Genomic DNA, 27,563 nt, shown 5'->3' with positions numbered 1-27,563 from the left:
TAAACAAACTTGATATATATATATATATATATATATATATATATATATTTGCAAATTTTAGTTTTCTTTAAGTTATAAAATGTGGCTACAGGCAACAGGATTATTTTTACTTCATCAGGAGTAAATAGTTTGTAGTACAGTGCCCGCCGCTAATAAAATCAGCCGCTTTATAAAATCAAATCGGCAAGAACCGAATCGTTACAATATTAATGCATGTTAAAAACGTCCTTTAATAAAATCAATGACGCCGCTTTTTAAAATCAAAATTTTGACTACATAATAAATCAAAAGTGCAATATTTTAGCTTTTTTTGTTCTTATTTGTAAAATTTTATTTTTTGGAAGTTTAAAGATTTTTTTAGAAGAAACAACAGTTACTCACAAACCTGTGAAACAGGTGTGGTTAGCACTTTCCTGTGATATACATAGTGTAAGAGTTGAGGAAAAATGTGCGTAGTAAGCAGGGAGTTCATAGAAATCATTTATCAATGTCAATTTCTTGACTTGAATGAAGTTTGGAGAAACCTATCTCACTCAATAGGGGGTTGAATTCTTATCTTCCCTTTTTTGAATGAACCATAGAAGGGAAAGAAGTTTCTTTTGTTATCTATCTTAACAGAGAACATGAATAGATTTCCATCATTTCCAAAAACTGTCTGTGCACATGCTCCATATTATTTAAGCCATTTGAGTAAATTATAAATAGAGTTAGAGCACATATCATTTTTAAGTTCGTTTGGTGTCAAATTTTATCATCATGCTGAAAAGAAAGGATTTGAGTCTTAAAGATAAATTCGATGTGTTACAAAACTATGATAAGCTTCCTAAATGTAGTCAACGTGAAGCTTCAGGTAAATTAGGGATTTCCCAAACTGTTCTTTTCAACATTCTGAAACAAAGGATAAATATTTCCGAGGAAATAAAAAAGAATGGAAATCTGTCAAGAAAGCGTAAGCGTGAAGGAAAATCGGAGGAAATTAAAATGGCTCTGTTAGAATGGTTCAAAAATGCACGCGAACGAAGAATTCCAATTTCCCGTGGAATTTTATTTCACAAAGCGCAGGACTTTACTAACTTATTTGGTGATTCTGATAACGAACTATCGAAATCCCTTACTATTTTGGAATCAATGCATTTGATTCGTAACTCATGGGACATTGTTTCAATCCAAACAATATCAAATTGCTTTAAAACGTCTGGATTAAGCACTGGCGATGGAGCTGATAACTGTTTCGATGAAATGCTCAGCAATGAAGAAAATGAAATGGATGAGAATTTTTCACGTTACGTAGCTGCATGCAATCAGCAATGAAGAAAATGAAATGGAGGAGAATTTTTCACGTACGGACCTGCAAACATCAGGAGAAAAATCTGATTCTGAAATTGTTACAGACATCAAAAATTGCAAAGTTATTTCCAATCAAGAAATGGAGGAATCAGACTCAGAAGATGAAATAAACTCATCAGTGCCATCTTCAAGTCAGAAAAGCACTTAATGTATTGCGGCAAGCTTTAGAACAAAGAGGAGGAAATATCGAAAACTATAAACTCTCAAATGATGTTCAAAAGTTAATTTTAAATACTGCAACTCAAGCAACTATTGATCGTTTTTTTTGCAAAAATTTTGTAAATTTATTTTTATGTAGGGTTTTACTTTATTAAAATAATTAAAGTAGTTAAAATAAAGCATTAATGTTGTCATTATTTCAGCTTTTAAAGTGTGTGCATTTAGAATACATATATCGTAAAAAAAAAATTTTTTTTTTTCAAATGTTGAATTGCCTCTTAATAAAATCAGCCGCTTAATAAAATCAAACGAGCATAAAACGAAAGTGATTTTAATAAAAGGCGGGCACTGTATAGTTATTTGTACTTTTTAGTCAAGAAGAAGGCTGATAGTTTGGCATCAAGATTATTAGTTTACGAAAGACATTTTAAAATATATTAATTACATTTATTTATTTAAAAATCTAGTTTCTTAATTTATAAATTTTCAGATAGCAAATTATTTTAAAAAATATGTTAATTAATTGTGATGAAATTGAATTTTTTTTCTAAAATTTAATTTTGTTTCTTAAAAATGCTGCAATTACTTACTTGAAATATATATATATGAATTCTATTTTATTAATATTATTTATTTAAATTTGCCTAATTTTTATTTGTGTTTCAATTCGTTTTAGGTTAAAGTATAAAAAGAAAACGGCATGTTCCATAGACCCGGATGTCTTATTGTATCCTTTTCAATTTTTTTCTTCCTTTATTTATTTTCTGTAAATACTGAAATTTATTAAAGAATTTCAATAGCTTTAAAAAACGTTAATACTTAAAGGTGTTTTTATATTAGTGTAAAAATAATTTCAATGACTATCTATTGTTTGCAAAGAGCTTTCTGAACTATACCTGCTACCTCAATTATTTATCATTCGAAATAATTCATACTTTTTAAGTACTTTTCTGTTTAATCAATAATAAATGTATATTTCATTTTTATTTCAAACTTTTTAATGACATGTTTTATAAATTACTTCTCTTAAAAAATTATTTAAATTCATTGCAATTTATTTATATTTTTATATCATTATTACATTTGAGTTTCCTTGTAGATTTTTGTAAGAAATGTTAAGGTGTTTCTCTCTTTCAAAAGCAAGTTTGTTTTAAAAACTTAATTAAAAATGTTTTCTTTTTTTTTTAATGGAATTCTCCTATTACAATAAATGTTCCATTAAAATTTTAATCTTAGCCCAATAGTTCATTTTGAGATAGCCCAATAGTTATCTTATTTTTAAATTTTCTGAGCAACTATTCCACAATTTTTTAGAGCTTTAAGTAGATTTTCCTTAATATTTGCTAGAGTAAATATTTTTACTTCAACTTACCGAGAATCAACATTGGTGCAATATATGAGAAAAATCCTCTTATTAGATGCAGTAGTGAGTATTTCTTCAGAAAATATTTTAATTTTTCAATATTATTTTCGTTAATTGTTAAAAATTTATATGAGTCACTCTACAATAGACATGTGTATGGTATTAATTTTACAAAAATATTGAAAAGTCATAGGCTATATCAAAAATTATGAATTTGTTTTGATAAGTGTTTTTATAAGCCATTGCTGTTTAAAAGGATGTTAAAAATCAACCATACCTCTAATAATTTTTGATCTTGTATTAAGTATTCTTTTTAAAATGTGCAGAAACAAACCAACTTTGACTCCCTGGATTCAATATTCATGTCATGTGCTTTCAAATTGTATTTTTCAGTGTGGCTGATTAACAGCTAATTCATTGTGTCTTATTTTTTACCTTAATTAATTTTTGTAAAGTTGTAATATTTAAATTAGATACATTCTAAAGTCAGTTATGCTATTTCAGACATTTATTTTAATATTCTCATTTTAATATCATAATTCAATTTCAAGTAAAACTTGATTACTAATTCTATATTTTCTGACCCGTTGTATGAGTGATTTATCAATCCTCTTAACTTGCTGTAAATTATTATTTTGATGCTTTTCATTCCATGAAGCAGCATTCATTTAAACAAAAGATTGTTAAAATAGCTGCATGTAAAATATTGTTTTGAAACATAATCTTTTGGGTTTTAAAATTTTTTTTATTCTACCACTCAAATGAGCTGAAAAATAATAATTTTAGGTGCTTCTTTTTTAGCATCTACAGTGATTAATTTGAAACATTACCATTATAATAAATAGTACAAGTAGCATCATTTTACTAGTTAAATTTTGTGCCATTTTTATTTATGTTCTTTATGAGTTGTTTAACACATAAGATGTTCTAGAAAATTTAGTATTATTGTGTTCTAATTGATGATGCATTAAAATTATATTTAATCTAGTTTAAATCAATTACCAATCAAAATTGTTCTGTATACATTTGTTCTTAAATTTATATTTAAAGATATTTTAAATTTAGCATCAGCGATTCAGCTTGTGCGCTATAACGCTTTAATAATTGTTAAGAAGATAAAAAAAAAAATTCTAGATATTCTGGAAAAATTGAGTATTATTATGTTCTAATTAAAGATGCATAAAAATTGTATTAAATCTGGTTTTATAAAATTTATCTGGTTTAAATTTGGTTTCATATTTTTCAAGTAAACTTAAATAGTTAAAATAATTTTATTTTTTGTGACACCCAAGACAATTGTTGGGTACAACATTTTCGTAATGGAAAATTTGCCCCACTTCTTTACTAAGTGCTCTATGTTTTTAGTTTTCGGTGTGACAAAAATATAAATATTTTCTCTGTGTTTATCCACTTAAAAAATGCTGTTTTGAAACCTTTTTTTTAACAATTTTTTCCCGGTATCTTAAAATTATCTTGATATATTATTTTCATTTGAACTGATTGAATATTTATTATTTAGAGACTCTTGGAAATCCTGTTGGATATATCTGAAAATAAGATTACTGTTTCATCCTGTGATATGCCATCAGATGCTCAAGTATGTTTTAATCTACTATATTTTATTTTTTGTTAGATTATAATGCAATGTAATACTGTATTGCTTAAGTTTTTATTTTTATTAATCTATCCTATATTTATTTACTTACATTTATTTCAGATATTTGACTGGGTATTTATCTTAATGAAATCTCATATAGATGTATTACTATCTCCAAAAGATAAGAAGATATTCAAACTTAGGAAAAGATTAGATACTTACCTTTCTGAAAAAGTAAATATCTTTTTTTCTTATTGCTTTTACAATTTAAATTACATTTCTTACCTTTCAGAAAAAGTAAATATCTTTTTTTTTCGTATTGCTTTTACAATTTAAATTACATTTCTTTCTTTTCCAATAATTCAATTGACTGACTGAAGAAAAAAAAGCATCAACTGCAAAAGCACAAGTAATGTACAGAAATGAACATACTATTTCCTGAGTATCTAAACACCCAATAACAGTATAATAGTTAAGAGATAAACACATTCAAAATGGTTTAATCAACCTATAGGAAACAATTTTGCAAGTGGTTATCTCTTACTTTTCTACTGTTATTTGATGTTTAGATACTGAGGAAGATTCTTGTTGAGAGAAGTGAAACTATAGAATGCCCATTGCTGTACTTTGTTCCAGTTGTTTTCACTTTATTCTACGTAGTACAACGGTTACCCTACCCTCTTTTTAGACCAATTTAACTGACTTTTTCAACAATTATGATGTCAGAAAATAATTTTACATCAAGTTTTTATTTTAAACTTTTCTTATAAATTAACTACAATAGTTCATCGAATTGTGTGTTTTCGACCCCTGTGAATCTTCAACTTTATGATAGGATTACCCCTTTGGAGTTGACGAATTCTTAAGCATTTCGTCACCAGGGTTACTTTGTTTCATTGTATTGGAGGAATTGGGTTGTGTTTCATATAGTATAATACAGGCCATTGTTAATTATTTAGATATATTTTAATGTAAGAAACACATAATACAAATTGATACATTTGACTGGTAGGTCGTATCACTAATAAATCAATCAATGTTTCCATAATGCAATTAAATAGGTTAAAGGGTTGCTTTTTCTATCTTTTCAAACATAGTAAATTAATCAATCATCATAATCTTGTTTGAAATTTTTTGTTTTTGAAATATTAATTACTGTGGTTGTTTAGTTTCATGTTAAAAGATGTAGTTTTAGCATTTATCTAGACACATTATTTTAATTATTTAAAGTAGCTGCTAAGGAGCAGGTCATTAATCTTAATAATGGCTTTACTTAAAAGGTTTCCTTATTATTTAATATTCTGTTAGTTCCTAATTCTCATAAAGTATGGTATTATTTGTCCAAATTAGTCCAGTATTCTTAAATTATGAGTAAATATTCAAGGTATTTTTTGGTGCTCTCTTTATGTGGTCAGTTTTCCAGTAAACAAACCAGATTTCAACTCAAATTAATTGAGTGTCATCTATATTCAAATGTCAGCTTAACTTCTTTTAGTGAAAAAGTTAGGATTCACCTTCAAAATGAATAACTGAAAAGTGACTAAATAACCTTATGACTTTCTTATATTCTGACCTAGATTTTTTTTTCTTTTACAGATCGGAATATATGAAGATTATTTGCTTATACAAAATATGTTTGACATGATAAAGAAAGAAAATAATATTTTGCCTATCAAACATACTGTAGGGAAATATTTTGTAGAAACAATAGATATTTAATTTCAAATCTGAGTCTTGTTTTAATGTCTCTTAAATAAAACACAAAGTACAATGCAATATGTACTCACTAAAGAAACCTTTTTAATAAAGCAAAAAATTAATTCCAATTAGGATTCTTTACTGAAAATTCCCTGGTGTCATTAAATTTTACTAAAGATTTTTTAATTGAGAAGTCAAAACCAAATAATTACCCTCTTTATACAAACAACATACTTCTTAATTTGCAGGGGTGCTCACATAAACATTACTGTTAAAAGATATATCATTATCTATGCAAGTCACAATACTGTGACTATCATTTTGTAAAATCAGTGGACTACTGTCCAGTTTTAATTGTCAAATTCGTGGAAATGGAAGATCAAGACAGATTGCAAGAAGGGGACTTTCTAATAGGGTAAACTAAACAATAACTAAAACATCTCCATTTTCCTCGAAAGACCCTATTCTCTCAAATAAGAGTCCTAAATCTAGTACTTAAAATTATCTTAATATTGTCAGCTTTATCCAGAGTATTAACAAATTAATGTAGATTCAGGCATTACTTGCCTCTACTACAAAAACAAGTGTTTTTAAGGAGATGAGAAAGATATGAAATAAGGAATCGGTATGTATATATACCTTGGGACAGTTTAAACTGCTGTCCTGTAAGAATTGTTTATAACAGATAATAGGCCTGTGGAATTGTAGCGACAGGCTATTCATTTTACATCAGTTTATTCCTTGGTATTATTTCCAGATAGTTTCTGTATTGCACCTAATTAAAAGCATTCTATAGTTAAAAACTGGCTTCTTGCCTTAGTTTATTGCAGAATTTTAAATTTTTTTAACTAAATGGGTCGACTTTTAACATTTTAAACATATTGTTTATGAGAAAAATAATTTATATCTATTAAAATTAACACTTATTTAATGAAAATTAAGTGCTCCTTTTAATGCAATATTTAAAAAAAAAAAAACATGTTTATTATTGTTACCCAACGTTGGTCACCCTTAAATCTTTGATTACAAGAACAATTTCTCTTTTGAATTATATGGAACAAAACAGATCTTCAGTGTAGAAAAGCAACCTCAAATTCGGTTGGTAGTTAAAGCTTAAAGTATAATACCTATCTTGTGGAAATATGTGAGAAAATGCATTAAAGTAAACAGAAAATACCATCATGAGTATTTATTTGTCATTACAGAAATTATAAAGTCATGGCCGTCTTCAATCTTTAATATATACAAGTGTCACATGGAGTAAAAACCTGAGAATTCATTAGAAAACTTTTTACAGCAAAAAAGACTTTCAAAATCTTAGACAAAATAAACAATAACTATACAATCCATCGGGAAAAACAAAACTTTGTTCTAAATAAAAGATTCCAAACATTTATGAAAGGATAATACAAGCATGCCAACTCTTTAAAAATACTATTCTGTCTTTTGCGCAAAGAAATGCCAGTATTTTTTTTTCTATAATTTTCATAAAGATCAGGCTTGTAAGAAAAAACCTAGATTATATGTTATTGTAAAAACCTGGGACCTAATATGTAAAATCATGAACTCTGGTAAATCTTAAATTTTACCAGAGTGGCTTGCTATAAGTCCTAAGTACTCTGAAATGTGATCCTATTTCAACCTTTTGCGGATAGCCAAACCACTTTGATGCCCAGGATTTACTAGACTTCGGGCTTTACATATATATGGAGGGGGGGAAGTCTACTGCAGAGTTTAAAATATTCATTAAAACGTTTTACACTCCCATGATTTCAGTGAAATGTTTACAACAAAAAGACGTCAGTATTAGTTTTTTTTTCTACATTAAAAGCAGTTTATTTAATCTAATTGAGCTATGCAAATTTTCTAACTGAGTTATAATTATGAATGGCATCGGGAAATTATAATTGTCCAATTCAAATATCTTGTTGAAAAAAAATATTCTGCGATTTTGCACTATTTAAAACTTTCAGAAAAAAAGTTCGCTTCAAAATAAAAGAACGCTATTTGATGAAAACATTCTTCTTTGAGACATAAGAAGTTTTTTACATAATCAACTTTCTTTAGTTTGCCCTGTAAAAAAAAGTAATACTTTTAAATTATCTTTTACTAATATGAAACTGAAATAAAAGCAAGTTTTGTTACATAATGCCTTTTGCCACTTAATGTATATTTCTAGGGGGGAGGTGATTTAAAGCTGCTAAAAGTGGAAAAGTCATTCTATTTATTTGCAATTTTACTTAAATGACTTGAAACATTTCAAGAGTGACAGTCCCATTGTGAGCCCTAACCATCTTGTGCTGAAAAACTTTTTACATAAAATTTCATTGAAGGAAGGAAATTAAAATTCAATATTAAACCAACATTGATAAATTTGTATTTAAAATAAAAAGTTACTACAAACAGTTGTCTAAGTTTTCTACTATAAACGTTATAAAGTTTTCAAAATATTCTGCAATTTGTAAATTTAAACTAGCATTTACATACCTGCCCACTTTTATTAATAAAAATTTGATTTTTTCTTTAATTTACATATTATTACTTTAATTTATCAAAATACTAATACTCTTTCAGTAGTATAATACTTAAAAATAAGTACTAAATCTTCACCTGTCTCTCCAATGCCTTAATTCAATTCTGGTATTGTGATGAATTTATATTATTTCCCCACTTCTATTAAAAATTCTTTTTACTCCATATTGAAATGCTAAAGGATTTAGATTGGGTTCCTGCAAACTTGAACTTCACTCTTTAATTACCAAAATATGACTAACGTTTTATTATTTTACTTACTTATTTTATCACAGTGATCCCATAAAAAAGGTAGTTATGTAATGTCTAAATTAAATCATAAGTTTTTTAGTTTAAAATATCATCAGAGCTGTATGATTTGAAATTCATATCTTGTCACCAATTTTATCTCAAGAATGTACCCAAAACTGACAAAATCAGGGGAAACATAATTGATAGTTGAACAGCAAAAAAGGAAGATTCCATCTTTTGCAAGAAAGCAGAAGATTTTAATATTAAAAAGTCTTCTTGATATTAAAAAAAATGGGCAGGTCTGCATTCAAAGGAATTAAATGACAATATTAAGCTTATTCTTGAAGACTTTAATTGCTTTTTAGTGGATCAATGAACATTGAAAATTCAAAACAGTTGGCATTCTTGTTTATGAAATAAATGACACCCTGTTTCCTTCCATTAGAAGGGAAGACAATGTATCATTAAGGAACACTTAAAAGCATAGGCAGTATAATTTTCCAAGTTTTCATGCATAAGTAAATCTGATTTTAGTTGCACAATAAAAGTAAACATAAAATCAATTTTATAAACAAATACACATTTACAACCAACATAAATACAATAAATATTTTCACATTAATATGCAACAAAATCAGAAATGCACAAGTAGCACCATGTAACAAGTTAATTATAATGCCTTTTGATATTAAATTTGTAAGTTGCAGGTATATCACATGTTATGATTAATCGCATAAAAATTTATTGAGAACGTAAGCACAAATAATAATAAGCAGAGCTCTTAACTTCATTTAGTTAAAACTTAGCTCCCAAAAGTTAAAAAGAAATTAGTCTCAGATCTTATGAAGATTTAGACAAATATTTATTATGTAAACAAAAATATTACTCAAATTACTATAATTTATAGCAAAATTTCTTAAATTAAAAATTATCACATAACTAATAATGTAAGAAAAATTTTAAGTAAAATACCTTTAATTCTATTTGTACATAAGAAAAAGATTGAAATTAATATTTATTTAATCCTAGATTCATAACAAGCATGAGACATTATTCATAATATTCGTCTAATGATCTAGGAAGGATCTACTTAGAATTATTTTTCTGTTAAACGATCTACTAATTTAGAAGTTAATTTTTTTGAATAAGAAGCTGGGAAGGTACTAAGTGCCCCTTTTACTTTAAAATGTACAAATGTTCACATATTTTGCACGGTCTTGGGTTTATGAATCTAGGATTAGGATAATATTATTTCCTAAAGTCCAGGGTAAATTTCAACAGAATATAAGTCAGAGTCAAAATTTAAACCATCCACTCCAAAGCTCTTAGAAGTTGTGATTTTTTTTTATTTTTAGTAAAGTGATAAATTTTACATAATAACAAATTCAGCATACGTAGTTACAATGAAATGAATTTCGCACACACTACAATAAAAATTCACCATTTCGTAACAAGTTGAATAACATAAATGAAAACTATCAAATAAATATTTAAAAATGTATTTGAAAAAAAGAATTTTGATAATAATTTTAAACCATTACAAAATTCTTTTCAACAGAAGATCATATACTATTGTATCTTTTAATAAAAAGCTTTGTTTTCATATATCTATGCAATTGTATGAAAATTTAAACATAAAATTTATTTTTAATCCTTATGTCTCACTAAAACAAGTATAAATTTTCCTCAAAAAGATAGTTTCAAAAATATTTTTAACGTTATAGAAATAATAATTAAAAAAGATTTAGGACATATTATTCATTATTTTACAGACGTGAAACAGTATAAATCAATAACAACCTAAGAGCAATTTAAAATAAAAATCGTAGGAATCCTTCATCTTTTTTTTTAACTTATTTTAAATACAATAGAATAGTACAAAACGTTAATTTTAAAAAAAGAAGCTATTTTAAGTATATAATCATTATATTATATTAAATTAGAAAAACCAACATTAATGAAATCAATTAAACTTTTCAAATATTTTTAAAGAATTGGAGTATATCCAAAACAATCTCATAACACAATACATTCTGCAAGCAAATATTTATAAGGTTATTAGTATATTATTTACAGCATTTAATAATTACGCATAATAATAACAAGCAACAAAAAAATTTTAAAATAATTTTGTAGTAAATTTTGTATTTCAATTTGGTTTATTAATAAAAGCAATTGTTGCATCACTTTGGAAGAAAAAAAAATTTATACATTATAAAAATGAATACTTTCAGTTCAAAAAACATATTTTAGAGAGCAAAATTTATGAAATAGATCTCCTATTGCAATTCAATTTATTTTTTTAACAACTTTTAAAATAATAAATATAAAAATTCATGTTTTTTGTATACAACTCCAAAATTTGTTCGAAATTCTTTTTACTTTCATTAGAACACCAAAATATGTTTAACAATGAAATTCAGAGAAAAGTTATATTTTTAAAAACTAAACATATTTAAATAATTTAAATTAATAATACGTATTGTATATTTAAACAGCAATAAATAAAATTGATAAAAACAGATTGATATATAGTCTTGTTTCTTGATATGGTTACACAAAATAAAATTTTGCTTGCAGAACAAGAAAATAAGTTAATATTAAACAGAAATTTTATTTTAATGTTTTTTAGTACACATACAGATTTTTGAAAAATGTTATTAAATACTTTTATCAACTAAGTTACCATGACAATAAATCTTTTGTTTTAATATTTTAATCACATTTTTATTGCATCAATTTTCAACTTGCTACTAAAAGATATAACACTTTAGTAGCTCCAAAAACATTTTTATTAAAAATATTTACAAACATGATCAACAATTACAAATTTAGCAAATTTCATTCTAAAAATAAAAATTCGCAAATGCTATTATAACAATATAATTTAAAATTAAAAAATTTAAAACCCTCATTTTACAGTTGATTATGACTAATGACCATAGGTAAGAAAAATGCAACAATCGTATATGTGATACATATGACAGATTCCAAGTGGCTTTTTTTTTTCCGGCATAATATGGGAAATTATGAGTGAGAAATTACAACTGGTTGAGAAAAAGAAAATTTATTTAAAGATAAGATAATTTTGACTAAATTTAGCTCAACTGCTGAGCCAGAAAAAAAAATCTTTTTACAAAAGATTGTTTTCTAAATGAAATTCAGTTGCTTGGTGAAAGAAAAAAAAAAAGATAGTTTTCTACATGTAGCTCAACTATTCAGACAATGAAAGTCTTTCAAACTGATTTTCGTGACATAGAATCCTGTACTTAAAACTTCTCATGAGGCTGACTTAAAAACTAAAAATTTGAAGTAAACTCTTATTTTAAATCTCTGTCTTCAAGATACTTATATTCAAAAGTAAAACCCTCCTTCTTTCTCTGAGACCACTTTTCATAATCAAAATAAATATAAGTGCCCTGAAAAAGAAAGAGAAAAAGTTATTTATACTTAATTTTAAAATTTATAGAATAATTTTACTTCAAAAAGGAAGTTATGTGCAGATAGAAATTTTATATTTCCTCACAGACTGATAAAATAAGCACCAGAAAGGTCTCAATTAGAGATGTACCCGATAAAAAGTTATTCGCTTATCCAACCAGATTTGAACACCTCGCAAAAATTTATATTTTTAGCCGGCCAGTACAGGGTACCTGGTCGAATTTGTATTTACCATAATTTCGCACATACAGTCAGCGGACTATCTGTGTTTAAAATGCGGACTATCCACCAGTGCGGATAAAATGCTGGTTGTTCACGGTTAAAATCATTGAAATTTAAAAATCATGCTGTCATGAACTGCCGATGATCAAATATAAACAACAGTGCGAGATTCCAAGAAAACATTCCTATGTATCGTATCGATAATCCGGGGAAAACTTTTACTTGGTTCTCCCCCCCATTTTGAACTAAAACGATATGAAAAAAAATAAGAAAATTGGACACATCCTTGAAGTTGAGTAGAGGAAAATGTGAGGAAGGGGAGAATTCTTTTCCCTGTTTACCCAGAGAAAAGTAATTTCTTCCGCGACCTTGAAGGTTTTAGATCTTTATTTTCTCCTTTAGGCCGTCAATCAAACTCAAAGGAGTGGCATGCTGATTTCGTTTTCTGTTTGATTTACAAGGGGGTGGGGAAAATGCATTGCACATGCATATCATTGTACAGAAGATGAAAGAGAGAAATATATTTATCTATTTGACATCAATTAATAAAAGTAAAANAAAAATAAAAGGAGAATTGTTTATTAATTTAAACATAGGATTATTTTATGAAGCAGATTGCAGTTTTGTTTTTCTGATTCCACTACGTTTGATTTTTTTCTTTTTTTTTTTTCCTTTTCATGATAAATTTTGCACTCAATAAATTATTTTTATTCCTAAATTTCATCATCAGGTTTGTTTTTTTTAATTCCGTTATACATTAATATTGCAGTATTAAAATAACATGATTTCAGACGTATAGTTCGCGGACTATCTGACGATTTTTGAAATTCTTTTTATATAAAATTGGGTCTGCGGACTATACTATGGTGCCGGCTATACGTGCGAAATTACGGTATTAACTGGTAAATTATTATAATTATAAATTACTGGGTACCTGATACATCCCTAATCAGCATGAATAGTCTAACTACTTGAAACGCTATACTGATCACTTGATAGTGCAAGTGTACAATGCTGTTAAATCGAGAAAGACGATCTTGAGTCCTGTGAGTGCAAAATAATACATAACAAAAGAAATTGTACTTAACCTATTGTATATAGCACCTGCATTGTTATAGACTTATTTTGTTTCACTAGCCATCAACAAAAAGGTAAAATGTCAATATAAAGTCATTCAATATTAAATCAATACATGTGTCAATCTAACCATGTTTTAAAAGTGGTAATACAGAAACAATAGCACAGTTAAACTTTTTTTTTAATATATTGTTCTTTAAGTAAAGATAATTTAACACATTCAGCCCAAATAAATTTAAAAGAAAAGAAAAGTATGATCCTCTCTTTCTCCTCCTAGCAGATGTTTCACATCTTACATTTTGTAAAATTAACAATTTACAACATTGGTCACGTTGAAATGCAGCAAAAATTTATGTCATTAGCAAAGCAGGAAAAACTATCCTCACATGCCTATGTATATGAGTAATTCTGAGAAGATTCAAAATTTTATGTAATTCTTCAAAATACAGAAGATTTGAGTCTTAGCCATGCCCCGCAGCATGCCGAAAAAATGACAAAATCAAAACATTTTTAGAGAGGCGCGTTCTGCAAATATTTTCTGATTATATAGCTGTCACTCATTTAGAAATTACATAGCAGTCTCTCACAGAGAGATTACATAGCTGTCACTCATATAAAGAGGTTACATAGCTGTTTCCAAACTAGTTGACACACTACAATGCAATCTAGCTATTCTTTAATCTATATAAAAATCACATCTAATTGAATTGCATTAAAATCTAAGGTAGTGAGAATAGAGGGGAAAAGAAAACTAAGAAAGTCCCTGTACCTTGTAGCTTAGTTAGATTTAAAAACTTTCTACCAAAATCAAACTTTAATCCGTATAATATAAAGAGATGCGGCAATTACTGTCTAAGACATAGATCTGAAGATATAGGATGTATACTCATTTAATATATTTTAAAGCATGCAAACTTTACCTGATGTAATGTAAACACTTCTGGTATTTGTTGTAAAAATTTCTACTACTTTTTTACATCTTTAAATCCTATGTATATTCTTTGCTTAAACCCAAAGAATGTAGAAAGAAGAAGGTCAGAATGCGTAGCTAACACAGGGAATTGTTAGGTGCGGTAAGCTTTAACAGAAAAACTACTCACAAGTTGAGCAACATACTCAGATTTAGCAGAGCGTCATATGTAGTATCATATGATCAAGTGCGCAGGCATAAGAAGTAAAGTGATTGTCAGGAGGTACATCACTTGTGTACCCGTAGTTGGACAAATGTATGGTCGCATACATTGTCTCCTGCCAACCGATGTTTTATTCTTTTTTTCTGTGTCAAAATGTGTTAGTAGATTTAATCAACATAGAAAATATAAATGTATTCTTAAAGAAATATCTAAATTAATAGTACAGTACTGTTTATCAATAGTGTGAAAATGCAGAACAAACCAACAATAAATAAAAAGAAAAATTTTCTTCTTCACCCCTACCCCAGTCAGGGCCGGATCACCCATTAGGCTATGGCCTGGGGACCCCAATGATTAGGGGCCCCCTTAGAATGGATTTTTTTTAAATAAATTTTAAAAAATTAAAAAAAACAATGATTTTCCAAATTTTTTCAAAATGTTATGATTATTTTTTAGTTTTAATTTAATAAAATAAAGTAAAATTTAATTTATTATTATTTATTTTTATTTTAAATATGCTTTCTTAAACGAAAAGATATAAAATACTTTTATATTTGAATAAATAAAATATATACGAGAAAAAAATTTAATCTAAGGGCCCCAAAAATTTGAATGGCCTAGGGCTCGCGGGCGCTTAATCTGCCCCTGACCACAGTATTGGCTTGGAGGAAAGGAGGGTGCAAACCTGTTTCAAGAACCTATGCTGTTGGGCTCCTAAATGTTGGTTTCTACTTTATAAACAGGGACCACTCCTAACTTTGGGGGATTGGTTTATATTATGCCTATGGAAGCTAGACATTTACCTCCATGTATATTATTTACTTAAACCTTGTTCCTTCAGCAAATTTTCAGTTTCAGAAACAAAGAGTTTGTTTAAAGAATATAAATGAACATCAATTTTCATAACCTCCAAAATCTAACAAATTTGCTAATTAAACAAGGTAGAAAAATGTCAAAGTAATTAAGAAATTTCAGTGTCAGATATGAAGAGAGCTCGGAACAAGAGAAGTTGTTTTGAAAACCATTCAGAAATTTTGAATTTAAGAAAAGTGTGATCATGCTTAAAAAGTGATAACTTCGAACACCGAAATTTTCTGCTGTCCGAGACCCAACTAATCTCACTATGCATGGTCAGAAAGAATTATTGTAAACTTAGAAACATAATTTTAAGCACAGAAAAGTAATTTAGATAGATTTCATTCAAAAATAACTTTAGGCTACATTTTCTACTGTTTTAAAATAGAATAATATTGAAAAACAACTTAAAAAATATGATACCCGCTCATGTGTTCTAACAAGTAACATAGAAAAAAACATTGATTTTGATTTGGAAAACATAAGAAACAATAATTGCAAAAAAATTGGTAAAATTTAAAGCAAATCATTTAAATACGTTACCTGTTCATATTCATCTGTGATAGTTTTTGGTTCTTCATGTCTTTGAAACCACATCATAAACATTGTGTGAAACCTCCAAGATTGCTGTTTTAATGCTTTTGCCGCAAAATATTGAGCTTTTGTACCCTAGGGAAAATAAACAATTTTTTCATATACATATTTGACAAAGAAGCACTTTTTTAAATATTTATAATAATATTTAATAAAACATATTTTTAGGTATGAGGGCGGACTCCCTATCTTTAAATTAAAAGTGGTGGATTTTGTGCATATTTTATCTTTAAGTCAAACGCTGAATTTCTTATTCTTAAAAACAATTTTTTAATCTAATATAAAATTCTGTATTCCAAATATAAATTAATGTAATTAAAAAATAATAATTTTCACTAATAAATTAAACAAAAAGATCTTCTTAGTCCAACTTTTTATTATAAGTTTCACATAAAATAATATAAACCACCCCGATCATAAGTAAATTTTAGATCGTTAGCTCTCCACTTACTATGATGCTCAAGTTCCGATTACTGATAAATTCTCGATATTTGGTCTGTTGACCCAGAACCACTAAAATTTGACTCCGGCAAATATAATAAAAAAATATTAATTATCGTTAATCCTATGGACCAGCAATTAATGTAAAAGGATGATATACTGTTTTGGTTTTTTTGATTTGCAGTCTGGAGTTTGGGTTTGTGTCATTGTCATAAAATAGCATATTTCATCATAACATATTTGGTTTATGTTATTGTGAACATTATTCATTAACATTAGATTCTTTGTATTGCAATTTTTCATTTAAAATCACTTTATTAAAAAAAAAATGTTACAAAAACTCTAATATAGAGACATATAAATGGACCAGTGAAAATGTGTATACACTAAAACTATATTTTAGTCACTGGTCCCTGGCAAAGAACAGTGTCCAAATGTGTTACCAGTGTTTAAGCCAACCCCCAAAACTTTAATACAATTTTAAGTGTTTAAAAAGTCCACGTATAGATCTAAAAATAGGATATCTCAAAACATATATAGAACTGTGAAAGAATCTTAAGTAATACATAAATAAATAATCTATTAGTTATACACTAAAAATTATTTGGGACTAACTTGCAAAAAGTAGAAGATAAAAAAGAGAGTCTCAGCAGACAAACGTTGAAAAAATTCCATGGAATTACAATTTGCCACACTTGTTGGATAGTATTCTGGAGTTGATGCAGGACCACCTGGACCATGATACCTAAGACAATAAAACAAACAAAAAATTATTTGATTAAACAATATATCAGGAAAGTGAAATGCTTAATTCTAGGTCAAAACATGATACATGGAACACTTTTTTGTCCAAATTAAATTCTTAAATACTTTAGTTTTGTTAAATACAGTGCTTAATATGCTATAGTACTATTTAGGACACAATAGCAAATACATTAGATAGATACAATTACAAATACATACATAATTGCATTTGGAATAATGGCAAATGAAAAAAAAAAGTTAAATTTTCATCAAGGTGAAAATATTTATTTTACAAACAACATTTTGAGGAAACACAAGCTAAGAACTAAAGTATAATTTGTCGACAGAAAAAATTCCATTTGCTGTAATTTCAGCAAGGAATAGCGCATTTCAAAGAGGGGAGCTTCTCAATCCCTCTTGGATTCCTTGAACTTATTCCTTTTCTCTCACAGATCCAAGCCGAAACTTGTCATTATTGACCCAATTGACTGGAAACAGTTAAATTTCATAACCATGGAATGGTGAGGGAAGTTCTTTATAAAATCTGTACACACAATTTTATATGTTTATTATCAATAAATTATTATAGACCAAGGTAAAGTAAGACAGAAATAGAATTCAAATAACATGCTCTAAATTAAAGAAAAACTTTTTTCTTATGTTGTTCAAATTTTTGGGTTTAAAAAATATGCTAAAATGTACTAAATTATTGTGTGTCAGCTGCTATTTCTTAGACATATTGAGATCGTTCAAATTGTGTTAAAACTATATGTAAAATAATTTTTTAGCAATTTAACTCCTTCCTTCTCGCTCCCGTGAAAATGACGGGGTGAGGTTTCGCCCTCTATGTTTCGCTCCCATGATACTGACGGGCTGGAGTATTCAGCAGTAACGCACCAATAAGAATAAAACTAATTCATTTCTTTTGCCCGGAAAACTTTTTATTTCTCATTTTACACACCAGATGGCAGTACCAGGATATTTTTAAGGAAATTGTGAAAGAGATGAAAACAATAAAAGATGTAGGAAAGAAACTCGGTACTACTGTCCAGATTGTGACTTTGGCCTCTGTATCTCATGCTTTGAAATTTATCACACAAGAAAAAATTACTAATCTTTATTTATATTATACGTAAGTTTAATAAAATTCTTTTGTAATATTTAAAACACATATTTTTTTAATTTCCTTGCTTGCTGGAAAGCCAACATTCAGTCATAGTATGCTGGCTTTTCCTAAAAATTTAATTTTTGTTAAAATGTCACGATAAAATTAATCAAAAATTAAAAAATGAATATATATAAATTGTTCATACACACATTTTTAGATAATTTTCACGGATAAAAAAAAAATAGGCACTTTTATGACCGTTTTCTTGAAAATTAACCGATTGTTAAGGGGTTAAGATACATTCCTAAATTTAATAACTCATAATAAGTGTTTTTCCATGTTAAATAAATGGAAAAATACTTTAGCGACATGTATTTCATTTTGTATACTTGCATTAGTTGATGAATGAGTTGCAGAAAACAATGACAAACCTCAGTCTTTGTGAATCCATTAAAAGTGGTAAACGTTTGGCTGAACCATCAAGTGCTTGCAGAATCTGAACTTCCTCCATTGTGTAATGATTATGAACTTCACCAAATATCTGGGAAAGATCTATTTCCACAGTGTTTGTTGAAGGTGTTACTTTAGATGAGGATGGCAGTGTGGTGTCAATAAAGATTTCTGAAGCATTATTTCCAAGAATATTGTGCGTTAATTGAGACCCTATTTTAAATTAAAAATATTTTTCTTTAACGTGTATTAGTAACTAAATATCAAACAATGAAAATTGTGAAACTTAAACTCTTGTACGTAAAATTTATTGGTGCTCAAAATAACATACAAGAATAAAATAAAATAATGTAATAAGTAAAATTACGTATTGAACAGGATATGTGAGATTTATTGTACAAAAATATTTCAAAGTTCTAAAACCTATGGTTCTAAAATTAAATAAAACATTTATAACTACAAATCAAATACAATCACTTTGCACTTATTGCAATGTAATTTATTTGATTGAAGTAATATAATAAATAGTTATATTTTAAAAGACATTTAATATATTTGTCCAATACCAAATGAAATCCCCCAATTCATTGATTCTCAGACTTAACTGATATATTTCAAATTATATAAATAAACATTTTTTTAAATTAAAATAAATGCATTGATTTCTTTTAATAAAAAATATATAATTTAAAAACTAGATCCCAAATAATTAAAATTACAGTTGAGTTTTCGTCATAACATTTACTGTTTAGCATTATTCATATTCTCAATATTTTTGTAATATTTAAATAAAAATTCTATAAAGCCTAGCAATGAACAGAAAATTTTTGGTTTGCTGACCTAAGGATTTTAGACAGTTTATACAAGCTTTAAATAAAGCAATAAAAAACCATGGTTTCTAACTAAGATAAAAACATTTTGTTTCTAAAACCTTGCTAATCCTGAATAAAATAAACAATTTTCACAACCATATTTTGCTTGATCAGGATCACATAAAAATAAGAGTATAACTCAAAGGTTTAAAAATATTTTAGTCATAGTTTATACATTTACCTTTGCTTTGTAATGCTGAAAACTGTAAATTATGGATATGGCTGTTCGTCGCACTGTTTAAGACAGGTCGCTCCGAATGATTTTTTATGGTGGATTGTGCATCATCTAAAATCTAAAAAAGGATATTAAAAATTAATTATGTTGATATCATAATTCAGTATAGAAATCAAAATTCAATCTTATTAAATTTTCTTTCCCTTAAAAGTACTATTAAATTTTTAAACATAATTTTAAATGATTACATATAAATATGAGACTAATAAGAAAAGTTTTAGAATATTTTTTAAATTAATCTAAGTACAGTGAGAGCTAGATATATTATGTTAGGCATGTAACGAGAATTCCGTCATTACAACAAGATTCAAAGCCATCATCAAAATGCTAATGTTAGAAATATAAAATTCCACCGTTATTACGAGCTCAAATTTAGTAGTGCTCAAATTAACAACATTTATCTTATTTCATATCTTAAAATCCTCATCCTTTAAATTTATAAAGTAAAGGTGTAGATGATCACCAGCTAAGCAAAAAAAAATATTCTTTTTTTTTTCTTGACAGCTTACTATTGAAATCCATATTTATTTTCGGTGTTGTAGATGTCAAAAGCTATTCCTTCATTATGTTTTATTCTAGTCTTCATATCTTTTGATAACTCCCAATGCATTTTACACTATCTATTCAAAAGCAGTCAACTCAATATGTGTATATAAAATCTAAGCAGCTGTTCAAAATTAAAGGAAAAGAGGCAAATGTGTTGATTTCATCTTTTAGTTTCTTTATTGCTATTTTAACATAAAATGTAAGCATTTACTTATAAGAAAAAGTTCACAACATCAATTCCACCTGTTATCGTGCACTGTTGTTATAATGTACTGTCTTTTTAACATTTTGAAATGTATTAAATTATAAATAGTAGTTTTCATAAAAAATGCTTTGTTTAACAGAAATTATAAATAAATTTTGCGTACATATAATAAAGTATGCACATTTAAAAACTAGAGATGTAAAGAAAAATTTTTACAGCAAAAAAATATATGTATGAAAATAAATTTTTTACAGAGACAGTTGCAAACTAGTTATTATTCAATTTTATTACAAATTATATATACTTCATACATATTATATTATACTTTGTCTTATTTTTAAAACAATTTATATTTTTCGCATACATGTATAATTATTACAAACAATTATTATTATTATATAATTAATATAAAAACTGAATTCATAATGGTTCTGAAAGAAAACTTTTTTTAAGGGAACATGTTTGCTTTTAGAGTTTGTAAAAAATTTCTCAGCTTTTTTTACAACTTATTTAATTGATTTATTCTATCTTTGTGTTGGGCAATTTTTTTTTTCTAAACTTAGTAGTTCTTCTTTATTCTCTGATTCTAATTTGATTTTTCACAATCAATCGGATAACTATTTTTATAGTTGAAAACCAGCTATTTATGTTTCCAGGTAACTATTTCAGAAAACCTCCAGATTTCATTTTTTTTTAATCAAAAAAAAAAAACATTTATTTTAGAATTAATGATACTTTTGACAAATATGTGGAAACTCTTTTTTAAAATGTTATTTACTTTTAAGGGGAAAAAATCCTGAAACTACAAGTTTTTTTTTTTTTTTTTTTTTTTTTTTTTTTTTAATTTTTTTTTTTTTTTTTTTTTTTTTTCCTTGCAGAATTGTATAACTCTTTAAGAAAAAAACTTAAAATCATCAGTGTTTACAGAAATTCAAAAATAAAAAGATATCCATTGAAACTATTTTTGCAAACGAAATAAGCCTAATAAAAGGTAAAATAAAATAAAATAAACTTAATTTTATTTGTGATAAAGATCCCTAAAAATGCCTAGATGTACATAAGAATAACTCTTACCTATTGTTAGAAAGCATTGTAATACCCATTAATTTATTCGAATTAACTTTAAGTAAAATAAATTTTAGTTCAGCATTTTTTATAAAAACAATTACATGTCATAAGTTCTTAACATTGCACTCCAATTAACATTTCCATCACATTACCAATTTTCTGAAAACTTATGAAATATTTAATATAAAACTCAAAACAATGGAGTATAAAATGCTTCATTTCAATGCTCGGTATTTCATTAAGAGTAGAAAAAATTAAATAAAAAGATAATAAACTTATCTCTCAGTTATAGCTAGTAATTACAAAACCTCTTATTATTAACTTCATTACCTATTATTTATCATGGCATTAATAAAATATCAATATATTTTGAAAAGTATAAGTGTTTTGCTTGCAATTTGAGAACAATTTAATAAATTATAAAATTGCATCTTTATGTCAATAACAAACTGAAAAATTTACAAAAATATGATGGTTTTTAAAAATAACTTTTTTACTATTATATGAAAATAGGATAAAGGCAGAAATTCCTTTGAGGAGAACATTTCCTAATTTTACACAGAAAGATTCACTCAACTTTAAATAATTTTCACTAAATTTATGCAAACAAATTCTATGTAAATGAACTGTAAAAGCTTCTTATTAAAACAAGAGAGTTAATTTAAATAAACAACAAATTTTAACTAAATTATTGATATCAATGCTTAAATTTAAAAAATAAATGTATAATAAAATATTTTATTATATATTGTAATTCAATCAAGACATATTCTATGCAGTCATCTAGTACAGATTTTTTCACTTTCATCCACATCTTGGTATTTATTTCTTCTAGAAGAATACCTGATCCTGTCTAGTTAAAATGTCAAATATAAATTCATTAAAAATAAAATATAAACTTAGTAATCAGTTTAACTTTTAGCATATTTGTAAAGCTTAACTTAGAAATATTTCTTCCCTCAGTGAACTTTATAAAATAAAATCTTCTTTGAACGAAGATGATTTTAAGATGCAGGAGTCATACTGGGATAGTTCTGAAACTTCTCTAGTGCAGCTATAACTGCATGGAAGTTTTCTTTTCCACCAAAATTACTCTCTTGAACAATCTCAAAACGTGACTTAATGCTTCCTTCAATTCAGAGAGTCACATCCTACATTTTCTCATGAAAAAGTGAGCTGAATTAATCAAGCCTAATACATATTAACTTTAAAAAAATAGCTAATATTGCATGTACACTCTGTTTTCTATATTTTTGAAAGTGTAACAGAATAAGTCAGTTTTATTGCATACTAGTATATATGCATTTGTGAATAGGTTGTCATTTAATGCTTTAAGTTCTTCAATTCAAAGTATCACATCCAACATTTTCTCATTAAAAAGTGAGCTGAATAGTGTTCAGAATTGATCAAATTTAACCAAATAATAAATTTTTTAAAAATTATTAATACTTGCAAGCCCACTCTGCTTTCCACATTTTTGAAATTGTAACAGGTAAAGCCAGTTTTATTCTATGTTAGTATGTATGGATTTGTGAATAGGTCGTCAAAGTTGATATGACGGAATAAAACTTATCTTTGCATGTAAAAGATTTATCACAATCTTCAATTATAAAAGTTTCCAAAAGAAAAAATCTGTCTAAACAACTGATAAAATTTATGTTTATTTATTTAAGAAAAAATATGTATGAAATCAAACTAGGAAATAGATTGAATGATCCATAGAAAAAAATAATAAAAAATTTCATTACTTAAAAAAAGTTAATTGACTACATAAAGCTGTTGCTTTATTATACAGATGAATTCTGAATTTGAGTTAAGGCGTTCAATTCTATTTCCACTTGTTTTCTCTTTTTTTATGACTTTTATACAATGTTATTATAACAAGCGAGTTTCTCAATTTAAGGAGTCACTTTTTGACATTCTGAATTTAGATCAATTTTATCGTACATCTAAATCATTTATTAAACGTTTTTCTGGCTGTTTGTTGCTTTTTGAGAGTTTCCTTCAGGTTTTTTCGATCTTGATGGAATTAATACGATGTTATAGCTAACAAATTTCATATTTTAGTAATCACTTTTTCCCACGCTTGATATGCAAAAATTCCAGCAAAAGATCACATTAATTTTCAATCTCTTTTTTGGCAGTTATTATGATTACTTATCTCATTTTCATTCATTTTGACACCGTTTTTAAAATCCTGATATTTTTAATATGTAATTATTACAACACGCAACATTTTTTGAGAATTACGCTCAATCAAACTAATTTATAGAATGGACATATTTAACTGAGAAATTAATTTTTAATTAAGCTAATTATCTTAACAAAAAGATTTTTTAAATGATAAAATTAAAAAAAAAATTTATTTTGAGAGTTTTAAGAGTTATGCAAATATTGGTGAACAATGTCCTTTTTTGCGATAGGTACCCTTTTTTAGGGGGAAGTAGCATTCCTTTCAATTTCTAGCACCCTGCCCTTTTTAAGGTCTAGAATGAACATTGCATTATATTAAGAAAAATAGGGCTTGATAACTTTGACATCTTCCATACATTTTCTCAAAAGTTTAAAGAAATAAAGCTTAGTGGTTTTGCAAAATTAATTCACTACTGGTCATTCTTTCATTATTAGATACTTAAAATTTATCTTCATAATTATGTGAACTGATAAAAAAAAACCTATTTGAATAATGATTTAAATTGATTTAAAAATTCTCTATGCCTAAATAATAAAAAAGATTTTTTCAAAAATCTAAAGATAACTGCATAATACCAAACTACATTTCAAAAAGAAAAAGAATAGTGATTCGAATAGTATAACTTAGAGGGAAAAAGAAAAGTCGTTTCCCTACTAAAGTCTAGAATAATACTCACTATATTTTTCTTATTCTAAGTAGACCATAACCTTATATTTTGCTAGTTTCAAAAAATATTACCGAGCAGATAAGAAATTCAACGTCAGCTTATGTTTATGTATGAAAATAAAGATTATTAAAATCATATTTAAATTACAAGAGTACTAAATCACAATACTAAACAGTTCTGAATCAAAAGAGAACTGTTTTTTTAAGGTTTTTCTAAACCTGTTGCTGACTGAGTTTGGTTTGGAGGAAAGAGGTCACCTAAAAATAACAGAGATAAATAAATAGCCAACAGATTAAGACAAAGAGAAAATAACTTTGATCCTTACGTATAAAAAAACTGCTGTATACATAACAAAATTGATTAGTTTTTATGTTTTTAATTATGATAAAAATGAAATACTAAATTCAACAAAATAATTACAAAGATTCATGAAAATAATATTTACCACAGACGTCGAAGAGATATTTGAAGGAATAGACGGATTGAAACAAGATTCGGAAGAAGAGTCACTTTGGCAGTTTAGAGATATAGTTGCATTTTTATTGGCATCAGTCCCAGAATGTAGTTGGCTATCACTATTATTAAAAGTAAGTTGATCACTAGAATCACATTGCACATCTGATGATGGTTCATTTTCACGAAAACGATGCCTAATGTTAGAATCTGTCCAAGAATTGCTCATAGGCACAGATGATTTCGAAAGATGGTTAGTGTTGTTATGAAGTGCTTCAGATGAATTTGGACAATGAGACTTGATATTTACATTGTTATTGAGCTCCTCTTCCATGGAATTCGAAGATGACCATGCATTTTCACGTTCAGTGGACACTGTAAAAAAATTATATTAATTGAAAGGTTAGAAAAAGTTCAACATTTTTAAGCACAACAGTATGCTATTTATCCAAACACTGATTGACCAAATTATCCAATTAACCATAGCCATCTTCTCTTACTCTGCCAAAAAAAATATTTACATATATTTGCACCAAAAATAGGTCGGTATCAGTAGATTAGTTCACATCTACCTCCTTCGTATATGTAGATTGTTTCCCTTCAGTAATTCACCAAATTCAAAAATGCAACAAAAATAGCAACAACAAAAAATCAAAATCAAAAAATTATGTAAATGTTCAGTGAAAAAGCATTCTTACAATTATAGTTAATAAAATATTTGTCGGTTGAAAATATATCAATAAATGACACACACCAAATAAAAATTACATTTGGCAAACCTATTTTTAAGACTAATATACTTATGAAAGAAAAGAATACTTAATAGTTTATAAAGGGAAAATATTTACTGCAGACTTAGGATACATTTTTGAAACTGTTCCAAAAAATGAGTGCTGGTAAATAGGACACTCTTCATTATTTTATTCTAAGCAACAACATTTAAATGCAATAAAGTTTCCAACAGTTGATTCAGTGAAAAATTAAAAAACTTTCCAAATGTGAAAATTACAACATCAGGCTATCACTTGTACAATTTTTAACAATCAATAAGGTTGACATTTTCATTTTATATCAATGCAAAGAATGCTAATGGTCCACAAAAGCACAAATTTGACAATTATGTTCAAAATGCCGCCTTTTTTTACAATTTCAGACTTTCTTAGACTCTACAAATTATAGTAGTATGGTTAGTGTAGTCAGCCATTTTTTTGCACTTATACTCAGTGATGGCAAAAACTTCATTTCAAATCTTTTCAGTTTTTCATTGAGCAAACAGGAAGCATAAAGGCATTCCTATGATGTCTTTCTGACTGTCAGTTTAGATTCATATGTCCTGAAACCGTGAACTATTTGAATCTCTACTGAGTAATAAATTTAAACAAGATGACTTCCACTAAAACAGACTGTATATGGCTACAAAACTATTCAACGATGTGAAAATGACTTTTGAGCAAAATAACTTGCCTAAATGGATGTTTTAATAAAACATATTGCAGTACAGAACCCGTTATCCGGAAATCAGAAAACCGGAAAACCAAAACGAAATTCAATAAATTTTCTCGCCATTTTTCTTTTAAAAAAATTTTTTTCCTCATAAGATTTTAGGATTTTTCTTTCTTTTTTAAAAGATGTTTACCTTACCATCATTTTGGAAATAATCATTAGTGCATTACTTCATTGTTTTTTCCTCTTTTTAAGATTATTTCCAAATATTTTTTCTTTTTAGTTGGGTTTAACAATAAAAAAACGGCATTTTGTAGCGATTCAGAAAACCGGAAAAATCAGTTATCCGGAATAGCAATGGTCCCGATCGTTCCGGATAATCGCTTCCCTACTGTACTACCTTGAGAATCAAAACCATCATAAATGAAACTTTTTTAAAAGGCATTCCAAACAATTTGTACTACTGACAGGATATCAAATTTAAATGCATTTTAGCAGAATTACAAACCATGATATTACGAACTATTAATACACTAATACTACATTTCTCTAAATTGACAAATTATAAAACTTTCTATACCCATCAAATATCATTAAAAAAAATTTAACTATAAGAATACAAACATTTCCTATGATTGTTTGGCAACCCAGCGGCAGCAATGGAATACGGTGTGGAAGATGTTTGGGAATTTATCACAGGTTGGTTATTATGCACATTGACACTAGAATATCCTGGACCACTATTTTCTGACACAGAGCTATTTTTACTAAAAAGAAAAAATATATATCACTAAATCAAAAATGTTTAAATAAACATTTTTCAAAATATATATAATTTGCAGATGTTTAAACCAATAAATGAACATATTTTTATATAATTTAACAATT

The 27,563-nt window shown here is 26.9% G+C and overlaps 2 protein-coding genes across 4 annotated transcripts in view; one reads left to right on the top strand and one right to left on the bottom strand.

Moving 5' to 3' along the window:
• LOC107457447 (nucleolar protein 11) overlaps positions 1-6,192 on the top strand; it is a 27,278-nt gene extending 21,086 nt beyond the window's left edge. For both annotated transcript variants that reach the window (XM_043046696.2, XM_043046697.2), the window contains exons 11-15: positions 2,183-2,233; positions 2,854-2,932; positions 4,389-4,466; positions 4,587-4,700; positions 6,063-6,192. In XM_043046696.2, coding sequence (XP_042902630.1) covers positions 2,183-2,233; positions 2,854-2,932; positions 4,389-4,466; positions 4,587-4,700; positions 6,063-6,185 — 445 coding nt within the window. In that variant the 3' untranslated portion in view covers positions 6,186-6,192. The remainder of the gene's footprint in view (positions 1-2,182; positions 2,234-2,853; positions 2,933-4,388; positions 4,467-4,586; positions 4,701-6,062) is intronic.
• Positions 6,193-10,910: 4,718 nt separating this feature from the next.
• Positions 10,911-27,563, bottom strand: part of LOC107457448 (CCR4-NOT transcription complex subunit 3) — a 36,268-nt gene continuing 19,615 nt past the window's right edge. For both annotated transcript variants that reach the window (XM_043046694.2, XM_043046695.2), the window contains exons 10-16: positions 27,300-27,442; positions 25,225-25,607; positions 20,046-20,157; positions 18,974-19,205; positions 17,306-17,435; positions 16,199-16,324; positions 10,911-12,346 (exon numbers count right to left, since the gene is read on the bottom strand). In XM_043046694.2, coding sequence (XP_042902628.1) covers positions 12,248-12,346; positions 16,199-16,324; positions 17,306-17,435; positions 18,974-19,205; positions 20,046-20,157; positions 25,225-25,607; positions 27,300-27,442 — 1,225 coding nt within the window. In that variant the 3' untranslated portion in view covers positions 10,911-12,247. The remainder of the gene's footprint in view (positions 12,347-16,198; positions 16,325-17,305; positions 17,436-18,973; positions 19,206-20,045; positions 20,158-25,224; positions 25,608-27,299; positions 27,443-27,563) is intronic.

This window comes from Parasteatoda tepidariorum, chromosome 2 (genome assembly GCF_043381705.1).
Source record: "Parasteatoda tepidariorum isolate YZ-2023 chromosome 2, CAS_Ptep_4.0, whole genome shotgun sequence".
Taxonomy (NCBI): Eukaryota; Metazoa; Arthropoda; class Arachnida; order Araneae; family Theridiidae; genus Parasteatoda; species Parasteatoda tepidariorum.
The sequence above is the reverse complement of the archived record's forward strand: the minus strand, read 5'-3'. Positions and strand labels throughout refer to the sequence as shown.